At 41.1% G+C, this 18,762-nt stretch overlaps 2 protein-coding genes across 4 annotated transcripts in view; one reads left to right on the top strand and one right to left on the bottom strand.

Moving 5' to 3' along the window:
• The first annotated feature begins 440 nt into the window (after positions 1-440).
• Positions 441-10,917, top strand: LOC101174676 (bile salt-activated lipase-like). Of its 2 annotated transcripts, none has more exons than XM_020706242.2 (12): positions 441-512; positions 2,396-2,543; positions 2,651-2,770; positions 3,518-3,715; positions 4,406-4,536; positions 4,636-4,743; positions 4,896-5,019; positions 8,151-8,340; positions 8,942-9,145; positions 9,560-9,757; positions 9,841-9,948; positions 10,736-10,917. In XM_020706242.2, the coding sequence occupies exons 1-12, from the start codon at positions 453-455 to the stop codon at positions 10,830-10,832; spliced, it is 1,686 nt and encodes a 561-aa protein (XP_020561901.1). In that variant the 5' UTR covers positions 441-452; the 3' UTR covers positions 10,833-10,917. The 2 variants fall into 2 exon arrangements, with proteins under 2 accessions (XP_020561901.1, XP_004072947.2); XM_004072899.4 differs by having other exon boundaries at positions 8,154-8,340.
• A 1,277-nt stretch (positions 10,918-12,194) lies between these two features.
• The window catches only part of LOC101174926 (docking protein 2), a 31,482-nt gene continuing 24,914 nt past the window's right edge, over positions 12,195-18,762 (bottom strand). The window contains exons 5-8 of one of the 2 annotated variants that reach the window (XM_004072900.4): positions 17,327-17,496; positions 16,295-16,579; positions 15,957-16,100; positions 12,195-14,593 (exon numbers count right to left, since the gene is read on the bottom strand). In XM_004072900.4, the coding sequence (XP_004072948.1) occupies positions 13,778-14,593; positions 15,957-16,100; positions 16,295-16,579; positions 17,327-17,496 (1,415 nt within the window). In that variant the 3' untranslated portion in view covers positions 12,195-13,777. The remainder of the gene's footprint in view (positions 14,594-15,956; positions 16,101-16,294; positions 16,580-17,326; positions 17,497-18,762) is intronic. The other variant, XM_011479594.3, reaches the window with a different exon arrangement.

Raw genomic sequence — 18,762 nt, forward strand, 5'->3', positions numbered from 1 at the left:
ATTTCAGCAAAGATGTTTGGTTTTAATACGATTTTTGCATAGAAAATGTCTTTGGAAAACGGCTGTCAGTCCTAGCTGCTCCAGTGTTTGGAGTGAACAGCAGCTGTGTGCTTCACAGCTTGTTGATCGACCTTCACCTCAGAGATTCAAGCTAAGGTGACGTTTTCTCTGTCAAACATTTTTCTCAGAAACTTTGTGTGAATGAAAGTCCCACTTTTGGGAGCTTTTCTTTCAGTCACACTATTTTAAAGGCAGTCTGACTGGAACTTCTGGAATGTCTTGACCTGATTTGTGATCATAGAAGCTAGAAGTTATTATGGAAAAAGTGAAATAGAAGAGATTCATGCTTTCAGAAGCTGCTATGGTGTTCCGTGTGCCAGCAGCAGCCATGGCTCAGATAAGAGTTTGCTATAAAGCAGCACAAGCTGCAGCAGGTTCAAACACATGGTGTGATGAAGATGATGCTGGTGGTTCTGTTGGCCGTCTGTCTGAACTCAGCTTTGGCTGCAAAGGTGAGTTCCATCTCAGTTACCGAGTTCAAACCAGCTTTTAGGATCTGTTTTCCAACCATTAAAGTGAAATTAAAGTGTTTAAAGACAAATGAGTGAGCCAAACTGCACCCTCTGATGCCACTTTTGTGCAACAGCTATTATAAATATGCAAAAAGGTTTTTATAATGGCATCTGCTATTTTCCCCCACCCCAAACATTGATTATGTTTGGATGTATCATAAAAAATGCTGGGAAAACATCCCTTTTAAGTAAATAATTTCATTAAACAATGACATTTTTGAATGTTGCTATTTCCTGTTGTTTTTGTTTTATGCTCATGTTCATACTCATGTAAATATAAATGTGTTTTAATCTTTCCTTTATCTAATTTATTTTTTAACATTTTATAATAACAGTTCTGTGTAAATCTAATTTCTTTACTCTTTTAATTTTGGGTATTGTAGTGCTTAAAAAATAACTTTTAGTATGTTAATACATTTTATTATATTTTACAAACTTTTAGTGAAAAATGTTATGCACTTTTCAGCTGTGGCACAAAAACGCCACCCCTTGGTATTAGGTAGAAAATGCAATTGGAGGCGCTGGAAAATTATGATCTTAGAGATTTTTTTTAAACCAAAAATACAGTCAGAAACAGGTTTAAAATATGATGTGACATTCTTTTTGTCTAAAATCCTAGGTATGTAAAATTTAATTTATCATCAAATAATCAATTGTTTTGTGCACTTCTATATTTTTGGACTAAAAGTTAAGGTGGATGGAGCCCTGCATGAGCCTTCATCCATTATCAACATGCAGCAATCTCTCCTGTTCTTCTGGATAACAGTTTAGTGCTGAAGTTTGTGTCTGGAATCACTAAATAGCTGGAGATCAAAAAGTCAGTGTGTGCTCCACAAAGGCATGCAGGTACAATTCCAAAATGGTCATTGCAAAGAACGGTGCAGTCCACACTAACCATAACATGTCTTTCGTGTTCTGGGCTATCCTCAGGTTGAAATTTATCTAATTTATTTTCCGTGATTTACTTTACATGACATTTGGATTCATTCATCTTAGAACAATCCTTCCTGGTGTGGTCCTGTGTACATATTTTTTACAAGTTAGAGCCACTAAAAACTGTTAAAAAAAATTAAAATGTTTTTCTAAGCCTTCAGTCTCTTTAGATTTCAATATAAATGTTATCAAAAATAGGGCATTGGTGATAACAGTGGTATTTTAATAAAACCTTCTTACTACACTCATTGAGTTGCAGAATGCCATTCCCATGAAAAGTCTAAACATGTGCAAATGGACTTCCACATTCCAAACTCTTGCGTTCACACGTAGCTACGCAAGTTTTTACGATCCTGCGGCCCTTGAAGGTGGAAAGAATGTCGAACTTTAAAGAACCAGGGTCTTGGATTCGGTAGGGATGTAGTAATTTCGGTTTGTGTCCGCCTGGAATTCTATGACACCAAGTCTTTCGAATATTGGAGTAGAGCTGTGAAAGGAAAAGCTTGGGGCAAGATTCGTGAGGTTCACACCGCTTCGACATTTTGCACCAAGCCTCCTCCAATTGTAGCCAGCATTCAATAGTAAACAGTAACAACAACAAAAAAGAAGAAGCCCTTACCTGCTTGTACAGTGTGATTCCATGGCCTAAAAGCCCGTTCTTGAATCGCTCGTCGCATACCTGTTGTGAGTGTAGCGTAACATTGGAATAAATATCTATAGAACAAGTCAAACTATTTCAGATAATCTGATATCAATTAAAAACAATTCTGATTACAGAATGAATAATTTATTTATTAACAGCATTGATTGATGGCTTTTCAAATACATGTGAATCTACATAAAAACAGCAGATCAGACTTTGCTGCATTCTGGTTTGTTTGTTGGTGCAGCTGGGTGTGGTGCAGACCGAGGGCGGCCTGGTGGAAGGAGAGAGCATCAGAATGAGTCTTTTCAGGACTGTTGACGTCTTCAAAGGTGTTCCCTTCGCTGATGTCCCGGGAAAGTGGGAGAAACCCAAACCCCACCCGGGGTGGGACGGTAAGAGTTCAAACTCACCATGAGCTGGTGTGGTCCAGTGAGTCGTTACATCCCAGAGAAGCATCCAGATGACAAAACAGAGCGTTTCTTCTGGTTTGTGTTTTAAGGGGTCCTGAGGGCTACAAAGTATCGAGATCGATGCTTGCAGGTGACGCTGCTGCAGACAAAAACCCACGGCAGCGAGAATTGCCTTTATCTGAACATCTTTGTTCCCCAGGGGCTATCCTGTAAGTTACAAAAATTTTAAAAGATCTTCATGATGCAAAAAGTTCTGACATGGTGAATGTCTTCACATGCAGGAAAGTCCTCTCATAATTTTTACATTAAAGGGCTGTTCCGCCAACAGTTACCTTTCCAGGGTCATAGGGCTGTTGGAGCCTATTCCAGCAATTACTGGGTGTAGGTGCCCTTAAAAAAGCTGAATTTCAGAAATATCCTCAAAGATACTTCTATTCTGGGTCTTTATGTGTTTTTAAAGACCGATTCCAATGACTGATTCTCTTGTGACATTTTTCTCATGATTGAGGACATATATAAAAGAAGTTAAGCTTAAAGTTGTATTTCTTTGTTAAAATCATTAATCAGGAGCAGACGGAAAAATGCAGATCTTGTTAGTTACAAAGAAAATACCTTGGGCGGGCCACAAGCTTGTTCTATAGAACCTCTGCTGCATTCTGATGCATTCATTTGCAGACAAATAGACAAATATTTCCATGTATGTCTATTTTTTCTCATCTAAGCTGGTTTCTGGCTCAAAACTGTACAACTGGAAAACTTCAATATTCCTTACCATTTTTGTTGCACCGGTAATGCTAGATTGGGGTTGTCAGGGGCTGTAAGATAGTGGAAGAGCACACGAACAGAGAGCTCTCAGCAACAGGGAGGGGAAGGGGGGTTTCAACTGAGGTAAGCGATACAGGTTTTTTAAATTGTCAAAATATTGAGTCAAATCTTTGATCCTCGTCTTTTTCTAGTGTCCACCAACCTTCCAGTGATGGTCTATCTGTTTGGAGGAGCATTTCTGCTGGGGGCGTCCAACGATGTGGCCATTCTTGGAGACTCTCTTTATGATGGCAAGGAGCTGGCTGACAGGGGGGACGTCATCGTCGTCACTGTGAACTACAGAGTCGGCACTCTGGGTTTTCTCAGTACCGGAGATGACCGACTGCCAGGTGTTTCACTGTTTCTGGAGAACGTGACGCATACAGAATACATTTCCGGTTAATAGAACAGAGCCCTGTGGCATACCAGTGGTGATAGAGACAGACGGGGGACAAAATGATGTACAATGTCATGTTTCACGGCTAACAAGTGTTCATTTCTCTTTTAAATTAAACATGCATCTTAAAAATAGGAACCAGGAGAATGGCAATGATTAAATGAATGCCCTTCCTGACATCATTTTGACCTGGCTGAGGACCGGCACAGGGAGACCCAGACTTGGGCCCCCTTGTGGCAACATACAGTAGGCAGTAGCGTAAAGGGTCTTGCCTAAGGACTCGCACTGGATGAAGCTCAGTGTGTGGGTGATGTTTTCTTGTTTCCCATGCGTCAGTCCTACAAGCAGCCAACTGAGCCATCCAGCCGCTAGCCAGACAGGGGAAATACTTGTAAACACGCAAAAGGTTTTAAGTTATGAATTTGAGGTTTTTAGTTAAACTTTTCCAGGTTTGTGAACTTCACAAGTATGAATAAATGAACTGTTATTTCAGTGCACAACACCAGAGTTTCACATTTGTACCTTTATATATCTTTGTCACAATATGCATCCTTAAGGTTGGTTTTTCAGTTTTTAAATGCTTTTGGTTTTGCTTATTTTTTTCCGTTTACATCGAAAAAAGACATAAACCTGTCTGTTTTAGGTAACTATGGTTTGTGGGACCAGCATGCTGCCATATCCTGGATCCGCAGGAACATTGCAGCGTTCGGAGGGCACCCCGACAACCTTACCATCTTTGGCCAATCAGCTGGAGCTGCCAGTGTTAGTTACCAGGTCAGGTTCACAGACGAGCCACAAAGGGTCTCATGTTGTCGTGTCAGCAGGTTGGTTCCTGTCAGTTCAAGGCAACGTTTTTCTGTTGACTCGTTTCAGATGATCTCTCCGTACAGCAAAGGATTGTTTCGAAGAGCCATCAGTCAGTGCGGTGTGGCCCTCAGTCCCTGGGCACTCCAGAGAAACCCCCTCAAAGTCACCAAGAAGGTTCTTTACACCACAATTCATACAAAAAAAACAACATTTTAAGGTTATATTAAATATATTGACAGCCTTAAAGAGATAGATGAACTCAGGTTCTTTAAACTAAACACAAGCCGTCTCTCTTATCTGAATTTGGGCTCTTCTTGTTGCAACAGATCGCTCGGAAAGTCGGCTGCTCAAACACCAACGTGGACGAGATGATAGCCTGCCTGAAGGGTAGCAATCCTGTTGATCTAACTCTGGCAGGAAAAATCGACGTTCTACTTATTCTGGGAAAAGGTCAGAATCAAGACTTATGGGATTCATGGCAACTTTTCAAGAACTTTCCCTGCCCTGTTATGGGGCTCATTAACTGCAGGATAACTGTGGGCTGTGTCTCACTTTGCTGGAGCAGCTCAAAATGCAAACAGGAATTCTTGCAGTGGATGTCAGCTTCCTGATGCATGCTGCAGGGGTTTTAGACATTTTTAAAATAAGGATTATTGTGGGTCATACTCATTGTTGACCTTTACTAATTTTTCCCACTTCAAGAGCAAGTACATTGAAACAAATGTGTCACTTTTCAAAATGTCTATGAAGACTCTCATTCATCCAGGTTGGTTCCATTGTAGTAGTTTTAGGGGATGTCATCTGGACTTGGTTTTAAAGTTGGAAGACGTTTCACCTCTTATCCAAGAGGCTTTGTCAATTCTGAAATAGCTGGTCTAAGAGCTGGTATATATGCGCTCATGGGGGAGGAGTCAGACCTGAAACTGGAGGTGTTGTCCACTTAGCCTACGTGGTTTCGGGTCGTTAATAGTCCTTTGTCCTCAGCTGGGGGTTGGGGAGTCAGTGACTCCCTCTCCAAATGGTCGTCTCTTTCAGCGGTTAACGACTCAGGTGGAACTGGTTTGGTTTGTTTAGGTTTCAAAACACTGCCGTAGATGGATGGAAGAATAAACCTGAGACCACCATTCTTATTAAGAGAAGGTTTATCCTTCTTGACAAAGATGGCTTCTTTTACTCCTCGCTCAAACCATCCTTTCTCTCTGGCTAGAATTCGGACTTCACTGTCCTCGAAAGAGTGGTTCGTGGCCTTCAGGTGGAGATGTACTGCAGACTCAGGTCCACTTGGGTTGGCTCTGCGATGTTGGTAAAGCCGCTTGTGTAGCGGTTGTTTGGTTTCTCCTATATACTGTTCATTGCAGTTCTCTTTGCAGTGGATAGAGTACACATTACTCTGTTTTTAGCTGGGAATTTTGTCCTTTGGATGAACCAGTTTCTGTCTGAGGGTATTGACTGGTTTGAGATGAACTGGGATGTTATGTTGTTTGAAAATCCTTTTAAGTTTTTCAGACAGGCCTGAGATATATGGAATTGAAATACTGTTCCGTTTGGTCTCTTGTTCCTTCTTGTCTTGTTTTTGGAGAGGGAGTCACTAGCCGCGGTTACATGGGCAGAATATCTTGATCGGATCAATGGTCGGGTTAAAATTCACCCGTGCACATGGGATCAGAAAACCTTTTTCCGATTAGAACAAGCGTTCCCATGGCTCATACCTTTGGTCGGAATAAATCGTTTGGGCATGCGCAGTAGTGGTAAAAAAAAAACCCGGAAGAAGAGATGCGCCTCGTTGTAAAAAGACCGCTGCCACAGACTTTTGTGCAGCAGCTCCGTAACACGAGGCGATCTTCCAAACGTGCTTTTATTAATGTTATGAATAGTATGAAGCGCCTGCTCGCTCATCGTTTTTTTAATCTGTGTGGTCATTGCTTTTTATGTTGAAGAACGGAGCTGGAAGAGTTAGGACAGGCTATAAACACGCGCTAACAACATTAGCCTTGCTTGAGGACACAAAATCCAGGACCGTGCGAGAGACACGGCAATCTACATCTTGGCTGCACGTAAATATGTGGGATTAACATCGGCCTTTATTTTGCCGGGACAGTTTCTAAGGGCTGAGCAACATTTATTTCTGCTCTGAGACGTTCACACACCGCCCCAAACACGGTTCCTCCTGAGTCCTGCAGCCGCTAACCCAGAGTGGCGGGACGGCTCCCAGTCTGAATTCTCCCACACATAACAAAACAATAAAACGCACACGTAACTAAGCATCCCTCCCTCCCTTCACACACAAAGTTATCTGGCTCCTCTGCTCACTTGGTCCAAAGCGCTGCTGCCCTGCATACCCCTCGTGAAGGAGGGAGAGGCAGAGACCCAGAGGGGCGAGAGCGGAGCGGTGCTTTTCACGGGGCGTCCGCAGAGCAGCTGGTCGGTCCCGTATGAGCTCCAAAGCTTTCTCTCAGCGAAACACCGTCTATGCATGACGTAACCCAGAGCAGCAGTGACACATTATCGGAATGACCGTTTACATGCTCTACGATCGGATAAACGATCGGTATAACCCACCTATCTCGATCGGAAAGAAATTCTGATCCGAATGAGTCTGATCGGGGCAGAGTATTCCTAACGGCGCGTTTACATGACGCATTTTCTTTCCGATCAGGCGTTCTTTCCGATTACTTTTGCCCATGTAAACGCGGCTACTGACTCCCCAACCCCCAGCTGAGGACAAAGGACTATTAACGACCCGAAACCACGTAGGCTAAGTGGACAACACCTCCAGTTTCAGGTCTGACTCCTCCCCCATGAGCGCATATATACCAGCTCTTAGACCAGCTATTTCAGAATTGACAAAGCCTCTTGGATAAGAGGTGAAACGTCTTCCAACTTTAAAACCAAGTCCAGATGACATCCCCTAAAACTACTACACTTTTCAAAATGTAACCATTTGAAGACAAAGATGACATTACAGAACAACGTTTGCACAATTTTCCTTGCTTCCAAGTGACAATTTTCACTCTCTTCACAACTGTTGAATATATTGTAGGGATCCCTGGACATGACATTGAAAAATGATGAGAAATAGTTCCCTCAAATGGGCATTTTGTGCGCACTTGCCTTAGCAAGCTAGCACAAAATGCTAACTCTTCTAATTCTAATTTGTGGCCCGCCAAACAGCAACTTGTGCACACAACACAGTTCTTTGTGCACAGCAAGTAGTATTTTGTGTTCACAAATGAGCATTTTGTGAGGAAAAGTTAGCATTTTGTGTGTTCGAGTTACCATTTTGTGCACACAAGTTAGGATTTTGTGCACATAAGTTAATATTTGTGAATACCAGTTAGCATAGGCAAATAGGCATTGGTAAACTAGCACAAAAATGCTAACTTGTGCTCATAAATTGCTAATTAAATGCTAATTTGTGTTCACAATAAAGCAATTTCTACAAAATACTTTTTGTGTGAACAAAATGCTAATTTTAGCGCATTTTTTTTAATTGTCATGTTTAGGTATCTGTACATTATTGAAAGGTGATTAAAGACCAGAAATTTCTCCTAAAAAGGTTTCATGTTTTCTTGGCTAACAAGCAGGTGTGGTGATGGACCTTCTTCAACTCGCTCCAGTCATCGACGGCGATTTCATCCCCAACGAGCCAAGTGAGCTTTTTCACAACGCGGCTCAATTTGATTACTTAGCTGGCATCAACAGTATGGATGGACACTTTTTTGCCGGAGTCGATGTTCCATCCATCAACCTTGGAAATGCAAATACTACGGCGTAAGTCTAGACTCATTCAAAGATCCAGTGGCATCCTTTGAAGTCAAAGTTTTAGCTGCAGATGTGACTTTTTTGCAAAGCTCCTTTGAACATGGCACCTCTGCAGTTCTTTGCTGTCTTTGTGTTCATATGTTGTTCCACAGGGCAGGATTCCTGGACCACTGTTGTTTTTGGCTCTGTGTAATCACGTCAATGAAAAAAAAAGGAAAAACTTTGATCAACCTTTAAAAAATCAACTCTTAACCTATTAGAAATTACTCAACTGTACTTTCGGCTCCAACAAAATGAGTTCAATTCAGTCACCATTTTTTCGCAATACAGACGCTGCCAGGTTGGAGCTAGACGTCAGTAAGCAGCGGTTGGTTCTAATCGGTCTGAGTCATTATTTCTATGGCAAAACCTTTCACAATCAGGAATGTGGGCTCAGGAGAATCTGTGAATCAAATATTTCAAATTTTTGGCTTTTTGGAACCAGCGGGTAGTTCCTGTTTGGCACGTGAGGGGGGAGGAGTCACTCAGTCCCGTTCTCATGAACATGGACTCATCCTTTCTTTTGTGATCCTGTTTTCCTGCTCACGATGTATTGATGTTTCCTCTTCAGAGATCACGTGAAGGGTCTGCTGGCTGGTCTGACCAAGGAGAAGGGGGACGCCGCCATCCCCTCTGCCTTCAGTGTCTACTCCACTCACTGGGGTTCGTTTCCACCGCCAGACGTGGTGAAGAAGACTGCGACTGATATTGAGACAGATTTCCTTTTCCTGGTCCCAACTCAGGCGGCCCTTCAGCTTCACACAAACTACTCAAGGTCAGTTCTGACAGCTCCAACAGTCAGGAGCACATTCATTAAAGCTTTATTATCTGATTGATTTTAACAACGATACAATTCATATTCATAATTTGTGGTAGATAATACGATTCATACTTAATATTGCTTCCTTTTGAACGATCTGATTCACTGACCTAAAATGGATTTACGTGTCTTTGCTAAATTTAAAATGTTTCCACACATTGGATGGCTTGATCATTTTATGCAGCCGTGACACGTGTGTGTTGTCTGCTGTGATTGTACTTGGTTGTTTTTATGTTAAATTTATTCATCAAATCTAATCAAGGGTAAATATGAACAATGTCGTTGTATAACATAGTGAAGTTTAAGTTTTCATTTCAAGCTCACCACCCTTTCATTTTCCATGCTTTGATGCTGCTGTTTGTCCGTCAGCGGCGCCCGTACCTACTCTTACCTGTTTAACATGAAGACACGGATCCCCGGGTTTCCGTGGTGGGTGGAGGCCAATCACGCCGAGGATTTGCAGTATCTCTTTGGTAAACCGTTCTCCACCCCGCTGGGCTATGCCCCCCGTCATCGAGACCTCTCCCAGTACATGATTTCCTACTGGACCAACTTCGCCAAGACCGGGTAGAGATGTTGAACGTTGCTGACAGAAACCAGCCTAAGGCAGCTCAGTCTCCCGGTGTAAAGATCCACACCCCTTTTTCCAGTGATCCCAATAGTGGAAACAGCAGAGTCCCAGTACCTTGGCCCCCCTTCACCAGAAACCACCATCCTTACCTGATTATCAACAACAACATGTCTAAGTCCTCCGTCAGGTGCGAACCCCACTCCTCCCTCTCTATTGGAAACCTCATATGTTTCTTGTGTTATTTCTTTATTCTTTCCTTTGAGGCTTTTTTTTCGAGATTCTCTTAGATTTCAAAGCAGACACACACACACACACAAACACACACACACTCGCACGCAAGCACAACACCCACACCCACACACACACACACTCATAAATGAAAAAATTGGATAAGAATTACTCATTCTCAAAATGCATTATGATATATAGATTTCCCTTAAGTTTTGAAGGAGCATTTGTAGTTTATTTCTAAGGACGTATAAGACAAGTTTATTCATGAATTCTGCCACATGGACAGAAAAAATATGGTTTTGCCCACTCATGGACATGCTTTTTTAAAAACTGTACTAGATGAACAAATATTTATTAATTACTATAGTCTAAACCAGGGGTAGCTATTCTTATTTCTGCCATATACAATATATTTCCATAAGTATTTGCACCTACCTTGTTTTACATACAAATTGAAGTGCCATCCAATTCCTAACCCATGGAGTACAATATGATTTTAGTCCACCTTTTGCAGCTTTTACAGCTTCTGAGAGCGGCCCATTCTTTCAGAAATGTCTGCATGTCTGAGTGCTTTATTTTATGCAAAGTGATTAGGACACCTGATCATTCTGATTATTTGGATGGGTGGACCAATACTTTTGGTAATATATGGAATACAAATTTTCTTGGGCTTTTTCTTTTTGATAAAAAAAAATCCTGTCTTATCTGAGGTGACAGAGAAAACCTCTGGTTTGTCTCCTCAGCTATGACCTGAGATCTTATTATGTCAACTACTGGACTCAAACCTACAGCAGCCTGCAGAAGAAGACTGGGAAAGAGTTCAGCCAACGCTCTGTCTGAAGTGTCTGTTGGTTTTGCACATTTTTGAAACAGCATTAATTGTAAACAATGGAAAATTGAAATAATAAATAATGATGAAATCTTCTCTGGTAATTATTTTTTCTTCACCAAGACATTATGTGCCTCTTTCAGTCACAATTCCTCAGTTCAGTTCATAAATGTACAAACCTGAGGTAAAGACTAAAAATCAGGAGAAACCAGAATATTAAAAAAATTGATCTGCTGCATATTCTGCCTCCTTTAGGAGGCGCCACAACCAATCGTCCGCATCCATCGAACACTATCTTCTTCGTCCTTCTCACTCACACTAGCCACCCTCACGCCCTCCTTCTCTATATCCATTAACTTACTTTTGGTCTTCCTTTGTCTTTTTCCTGGTAGCTTCAACCTCAGCATGCTTTTACCAACATAACCACTGTCCCTCCTCTCAAGGTGTCCAAACATCTCAATCTGCTTTCCAGCAAATATCTCAAGAACATCTACCATAAGATGTTCCTTTGATATGTTCATTCCTGATCCTATCCATTCTGCTCACTCCCAAAGAGAACCTCAATATCTGCAGCTCTGCTACCTCCAGGTCTGCCTCCTGCCTCTGCATTAGAGTCTCTAAACTAACAACATGGTTGGTCTCACCACAATCTTCTACACTTTTTTGTTCATTCTTGATGAATGAACACATCAGACCTGAAGCCTTCCTCCACCCGTTCCATCCTGCTTGCAGATACCTCTTCACCTCTTTCCAACACTCTTTGTTGACTTAAAGTCCTCCACTTTCTCCACCTCTGCTCCCTGTAACCTCACAGTTCTCTTGAGTTCCTCTTTTTTAAACGCAGATTCTCTGTTTTGCTGCAGCTGACCTTCATTCCTCTCCTTTCCCGAGCAAACCTCCATTTACCTCCAATTGTGCCCTGTTGTCACTATACAGTAAATCACAATGTCATCTGCAAACATCATGGTGCATCCACAGAGATTCCAGTCTCATCTCATCTGTCCTCAGAGATGAGAGATCCTTAGAATTTGAAGGAAGCCAATCTCTCCACATGCACTGTAATGAATCATCCAAACCATCCCATCTTAGTGCGAAATGTTGAAGTGGTACAAGTCTCGCAAATCTTGCTCAAGCTTTTTCTTTCACAGCTCTATTCCGATATATGAAAGGCTTGGTGTCATAGAACTCCGACTGGGCATAAACCGCAATTTTTAATTTCTCCTCTATGATCAAATTTTAAACAGTTGGCACTTGAAATAAAAGCGATGCCATCCATACGTCACTACCAAACCCGAGTCCCTGACTAGTTAAGGTTCGACCTGGTCTAACTTGGTATGTACAGTGCTCAACATAAATGAGTACACCCCACTACATTTGTCAGAAAACATTTAGTGTCCTTTCAGAATCAACATTTTCTGTGAAATACTACACTACAAAATACACTTATAAAGGTAAGACATTGATTGTAAAAAAGATATGTTAATTTGCTCACACAAAAAAGCTATTGACCTAACAACATAACTCATGCCCATGTTGCAAAAAGGAATTCACCCCTGTCATAGTCTTAGGAGAAAAAAAAAATTAAGACTATAAAATTCTAATTAACAGGCATGGGTTAGACGGGTTGGTCTAATGATTCATTTAAGAGGTGTCCAGCACACAGGTGACTATAAAAGGGCATTTCTTAACAAAGAAAAGCCCTTCCCATTTCTTGCAGTCAGTAATGGCTCCCCATGGAAAAGAAATGTCATAAAATCTGAGAAAGGAAATCATTTCTTTGCACAAAAAAGGTGAAGGCTACAAGAAGATCAGCAAACAGCAAACAGATCAGTCGATTCCAACACGACAATGATCCAAAACCCAGTTCTAAAGCTACTGTTGATTTTCCGTTTAAGAACAGGCTGAAGGTGATTGACCGGCCAAGTATGTCTCCTAATCTGAACCCAATCGAACACCTGTGGGAAATTCTGAAGCCACAGTTAAGTATATCTCTCCATCCAGCATCCAGGCTCTAAAAGAGGTTATTCTTGAGGACTGGAAAAAGATAGATGTTGCAATATGTCGCCAACTTGTTCATTCCATGCTCAGAAGACTTGGTGCTGTCCTTAAAAATCACAGTGCTCATAACAAAATACTAGATGAAGTAGCTTTTGTTGCAGGGTGTATTCATTTTTGCTTCAGCCAATTTAAGTAAAAAAGAAGATTATGTGATCTAAGTTAGATCATTAACCTTAATTTCATGTTATGGAGTTAATGAAGTGTTCAATAAAACTCAACCTTGTTGAAAGTTAAATTCTTCTTTTGTTTGTTGAACTACTGATCAAACTAGTACTTTTATGCTGAGCTCTGTACGTTGGTAGCATTGGCATCTTCTTAATAAAGCTATCATTAGCAAACTAATTTTTGCTTGATAGTACTTTATTTTAAAGGAGCAAATTCATCTATGACATTGAAAGTCTGCATGCTGTTTAGTACATTGCAGTAAAAAATTCAACTTATAAACATTTTACATTTTTATTTTGGTTAATTGAGCAGATAAATTAATATTTATTAGTATAGCAGGCTAATTTTAGGCATAACTCCTCTTTCACGTCGTCTCTTCTTATTTACAATAGTTGACTGGTGCAAACTGTTCTCCAGAGATTTTTTTAGGGTGTGAATGTTGCTGTAAATTTACATTCACATGAGCAACTGGGTAACAAACTGGACAGAATCCTGCAGGAGTTTTTAACACAGATCATAACACAAAAGAGGATTTCTGAGACCAACGTTGATGAGGAATCTGGAAAAGGTGCAGTTAGAGGGACAAACATCCGCCCTTTAAGTTTTCTACTGGCAAAACATACAGGTTCCAGGAAATTAACAGCAGATGTGGCGGGGAAAATCAGAAAAAGAAGCAGGCCACCATCCCATCAGATCTGGATTTTGAAGCCTTGTTTGATAGCTGGAGAGTTTTCTACTCTATTTTCACCATCACATTCTTGTATGGGGAATCTTGTATTTCCTCCATTTGCTTTTCCCTTCCTTCTAATTCAGGTTCCCCCTCTCCTTCCTCTTGAAATGCTTCCTGACTGGAGTTCTGTGAGATGGCACACAGCCTCGGAACTCGTTTGGGTACAGCATAGTCGTCCACGCGGGGGTTGTAGGGGTACTCGTGACCTTTAGGGTCTGCAGTTGTGGCCATTATCTTCCAGGCATCTCCCTTCATCTCCTCAGGATTATCATAGACCACGGTGGCAGGGGTGGACTCCTGTGCCGGGGCAGCGACCGCGCAGCCTTCAGGCTCATCGTAGATGTGCTCTAACTTTCCATAGGTCGGCCCGAGAGTTTTGGTTTCATCCCGGAAGATGTTCCTGATCTTCATCTCGTCTATGCTGTCGTACAGAGGATCAGGACCTGGATCATCTCCAAAAGCCTGATGGGAGTTCTGAATGTCAATGGAGGCTAATGTGTCAAAGGGTAAGGAGTAATCTGGATCCTTGCTCATCAGAGGAGGAGTACAGGGGGGAATGGTCCTATCCCTCTTAACGCTCCGCCTTGAAACTGCCCCATGGCTGACCTCAGAGTATGTCTGGCCATTGTTCGGGCTGGAGCTGGGTTTGGGGCTGTGGTGAGGGCTGGGGGGCAAATTTGGATTAGTATCCGGGTTGGGGAGAGGGCAGCTGGAGATCATCTTGACCTGGCTCTTTCGTGAAACAGGGAGTCCACGGTTGTCCAGAGTCAAACTCTTCACTCCAGTCAAGATTTTATCTCGGGGAGGCTCCAGTTGAGACTAAAAAACAAAAACAAATAAATAATCAATTATTTACATCAATCAATAAGAGCTGACTGGCGACCTGTCCAGGGTGTCCCCTGCCTTTGCCCATAAGTGGCCAGGATAGGCTCCGGCAACCCCGTGACCCCAAAAGGGATAAAATGGAAGTAGATGAATGAAGGAATTAAAGGGGACCGGATAGTTTTAGGGACATTTCAGGTTTTTTTTTTAAAATCAAATTTCCAAAAAGTACAAATAAATTTACCTCGACCAAGTTTACATGCACACCATATTCCAAATAAACAACATTAATGGGCGAGTTAACTCACTGAATTTTCTATATTAGTGAACAACAAGGACAATGAATGTCTTTCCATGTTCTTTCCATGTTTTATATATCTAAAACGGTGCTTAAAGTTGAAAGAAACCTGTTTTTATTTACTCTACATGTGGAGTGATGAGGCTTATTAGTCCAGAATTTCCCCGGAAGGATTAGCTGAATGCTTCTAAATGTATTGAAAGTTTTTGCATCAAAACCTCCAATACTTGAAACCACTACTCTTTTCTTGCAAAGGTCACAGGGCATTGGGCACAGATGAATGAAAAGCACACTGGGACAAATTTAATTCCTTTAAATGTCTGCGTTGACTAAATTCTGTTAGAAAATATAGAATACAGTGGTGCCTCATTTATAGCAGGAGTGACGCACTCTACCTCACTGTGAAATCTGTGAGATATGGCTGTAGATGTTAAACTCCTCACTACACATTTAATGGGGGCTATACAAATAAAATTGAATTGAACTGAATTGAATTGAATGTACAGTAACGAAGGTTTTTACTCTTTTCTCCCATGTTTAAGCTCTCAAAGTTCAAACCATCACAGAAAAATCAGTCCAGCATTAATACACTAAAGAAAAAGATCTGATTCTGATCGAACATTGATGTTGATGGAGAGTGAGTGTTAAGGTTAACAGCCAATCAACATGCAGAACACAGTGCAGTGTTAAAAACAAACAAACAAACAAATAAACAAAAAACACGCACAATTACAATGAAAATAATCGTGAAATAGCAAAACCATGAAAGATAAACTGCAATATATACATATTCTCATGTTTTAATGTTAATTAGATGTAACGTGACCATCTTACTATTGTTACTAAATGTTTGAAATTTCCAACAAAAGTAGATGACATAAGGTATACTACATTATCTTTCCATTCCTTTGAGTGCACCTGTCTTTGACTTTATCCAGAACATGACTTTATTCTAGATGAGGTGATTGAATTTTCACATCGATGGCTTTCTCTCTTGCTGGAAAAGTTTGCATTTTTGTTTAGTGTCCATGCTAATAACTTGTCAGTCATCTGTTTTCCTACCATCTGGGGGCGCTGTTGCTGCTGTGGGGAGGTAGAGCTGTCGTTGTCTCTGTTGTGCAGGGTCTGAAGGTTTACAGGTTCGCTCACCATGCTGTACACGCCGTCCGCCTGCTGCAAACACAAACCATCAAGACAGTTTGTATTCTGCAGGAAAAAAAACAGGAAAAACTGGAGCACCATTTACGTTTAAATACTGTATGGTGGTGGTTTATCTTTTTTTTTTTGTTTCTTTGATTTAAACAGTGGAGGTTCCATCACTTGAACCAGTAACCAGTCCTTGGCGTTTATTTATTTATTTATTTTTAAATTTTGAAGCGAGAGCAGCAGTGTCAGCTGACCTTAGGAGATGGGGATTGTGGGATTTGGGTGCGGGGATGAGGCGTTGGCGGCGTCCAGCCGTGGGAAAAGGGCAGGTTGAGAGACGGGGGTGTTAGGATGGGGTTCGGAGGGGTGTCTGGTGGTCCCTGCCCCCCCGCAGAGATCTGTCTGTGGGGAAAGGAGATCTTCTGCTGGTTGATGGCAGCCTCCACAGCCTGGAACAAGGAGTTACCCTCCTTGGTGTCAAACTCAAAGTTCCCTTCACCGGAGTCACACCTGCGACCCGCCTCAAAGGAAAATGTGCACTAAAGACAAGAAACAGTCAAGAAAAGAGAGTGTCAGATCAAACTGACAATATGTGCCTCTTTCAATTACAATTTCAAAAAGTACACTCAGACTTAGGGCACTTCCAGGAAACAGGCTTCCACAGCGTGCATTCATTTCTGATAATCCACACTTTAAAGGCCATTATCCCTTACGTAATTTGTAATTTTATTTTCGGTTTGTCTATATTGCACAGTTTTTCCGTTTTTTATTTTCTTTATCTTTTATTTGTCACCTTTAGCTTTGTTTACATTAGTGTTTCAGCTGTCTTTATTCCTTCTTTTATCAAATAGAGCTTTTTGTAAACATTTAGCATGTTTGTTTTTTGCATTTTGCTCTTCAAACTTTTTTTGTTCTTTTTAATATTCTTTTCTAAATTTAAACATCCTGCTGCCACTTTGGAATTTAGCACAATATACAGCATGTTGTTCACCATGTGTTCAGACAATTCAACTGTTCCATTGTTTTCTTCAGCTAATTCATACTTTAGTGATTAGTATTATTAAGTTCCCTTCAGTGGTATTACACCTTCTTTAGCTAACTCCTTTGACGTTCTAATTTTGCCAACTTCCTTTGACAAAACACAGATAGGAGATTTTCTGTACATTTTCATTGAAATTGTTTCAGATTCTTTCAGTACTGTGTTACAGATTAATGGATCGTTCTCTAATCCTTGGTTTATTACAGTCTGGTGGTTCTCCATTTGTGTTTTTGTGGGTGTGCGTTACCTTGTCCCGTCCAAATCGTCGCAGGTACCGATACGGCCAGGAGTACACGACATCTCCCGCCCTGTCCAGCAGGTGTAGAGCATCCATGTCCGCCCGCAGGACGCCGTCGCCCTTTAGCCTGCAGCGATCAGACGCGTCCGTCTTCCGAACAGACACTCTGAAATCATGAACTGACACAAACATAAAAACCTCTTTACAATAAAATGACAGAACAAAAATAACTGGTAACTGATTTCTTCAGTTGTTTTTGATTGTTAAACAAAGACATTGTCTACAGACAAAAACAGAAGCAGGAACACTTATTGATCAAGTTATTGACTCAAAAACTAAGGCGGTTGGAATTCTATGACACTGAGTCTTTCATATATCGAAGCCTGGAGCAGGATTTATGAGATTTGCACCACCATGACATTTCACACCAAGACTTTTCCACCTGACTGTGCTACAGTCAGATGGCGACAGTCCAGTGTAAACTGGACGAGCCTTCAAGAATGCCTGTTCAGCACGTTCTTGAACACACATTACATTCTTGGTATGTACGTAGCGTTACAGATAAATAGAAGACCTGGATACTCGTGTGATTCAGTGGCTTTTGGAGACACTTATACGCTGTTGATACCCAACAGAACATGCATTTGTAATCCCGTTAACCTCATCCTGAGTCTTTCATCATATCATCTACATTAAAGCATCTTAAAGTTTTGGAGCTGAAAAAGTTAGTTTGGATAAGAAGAGACGTTATAAAAAGGAAGAAAACACTGCCGACACTTCCCACTTCTGAGTTTTGGGTGGTAGAACTGCAGCTGATCCACAGAGTAAACCACACACCTGTGAGCTGCTTCAGGATGTGGAACAACAGTAGCACATTCAAGAGCCGCTTATCATGACCTCACATGTTCAAAGATGTCACTTTTGTGGTGAAACATCTGCAGCAATAAAGTTCTTTACAAACTTTATCGCTACGACATCGACTAAAAAGCTATTTCCTGTTGTCTGACTCGTTTACAACAACTGATGCGTTTTCTTTGATCAATAGATCAACTCTACTGTTGACATGGAGCTTGACGTGAACAGCTGCAAGTCTTCTGTTCAGAATCCAGATCTGATAATGGCTCTTTCTTCTTCAGCTCTGTGTCTGGATCAGCCCAGTTTCTGCTCCAAGCTACTGCAAGTACGATTGTGAATTGTACTGTTTAAGACTAACCAAAAACTGTTCAGTTTGTTTGAAATGATCAAAAAGTACCCTACATCTTTTTCTAAAGTGTCAAACAAGATCATTAGAACAAGATGTTTGAATATGTGATGACAATTTTACAGTTAAATCCTGTTTAAATGCTAAAAGAAGGAGAACCTTTTTTGTAAAATTAGTTAAATCACTGGATAAATGCTAGAATTCTTCAAAATAATATAAATGTGTCAATAGAATGCTAGCAAAA

This window comes from Oryzias latipes, chromosome 9 (assembly GCF_002234675.1).
Source record: "Oryzias latipes chromosome 9, ASM223467v1".
Classification (NCBI taxonomy): domain Eukaryota; kingdom Metazoa; phylum Chordata; class Actinopteri; order Beloniformes; family Adrianichthyidae; genus Oryzias; species Oryzias latipes.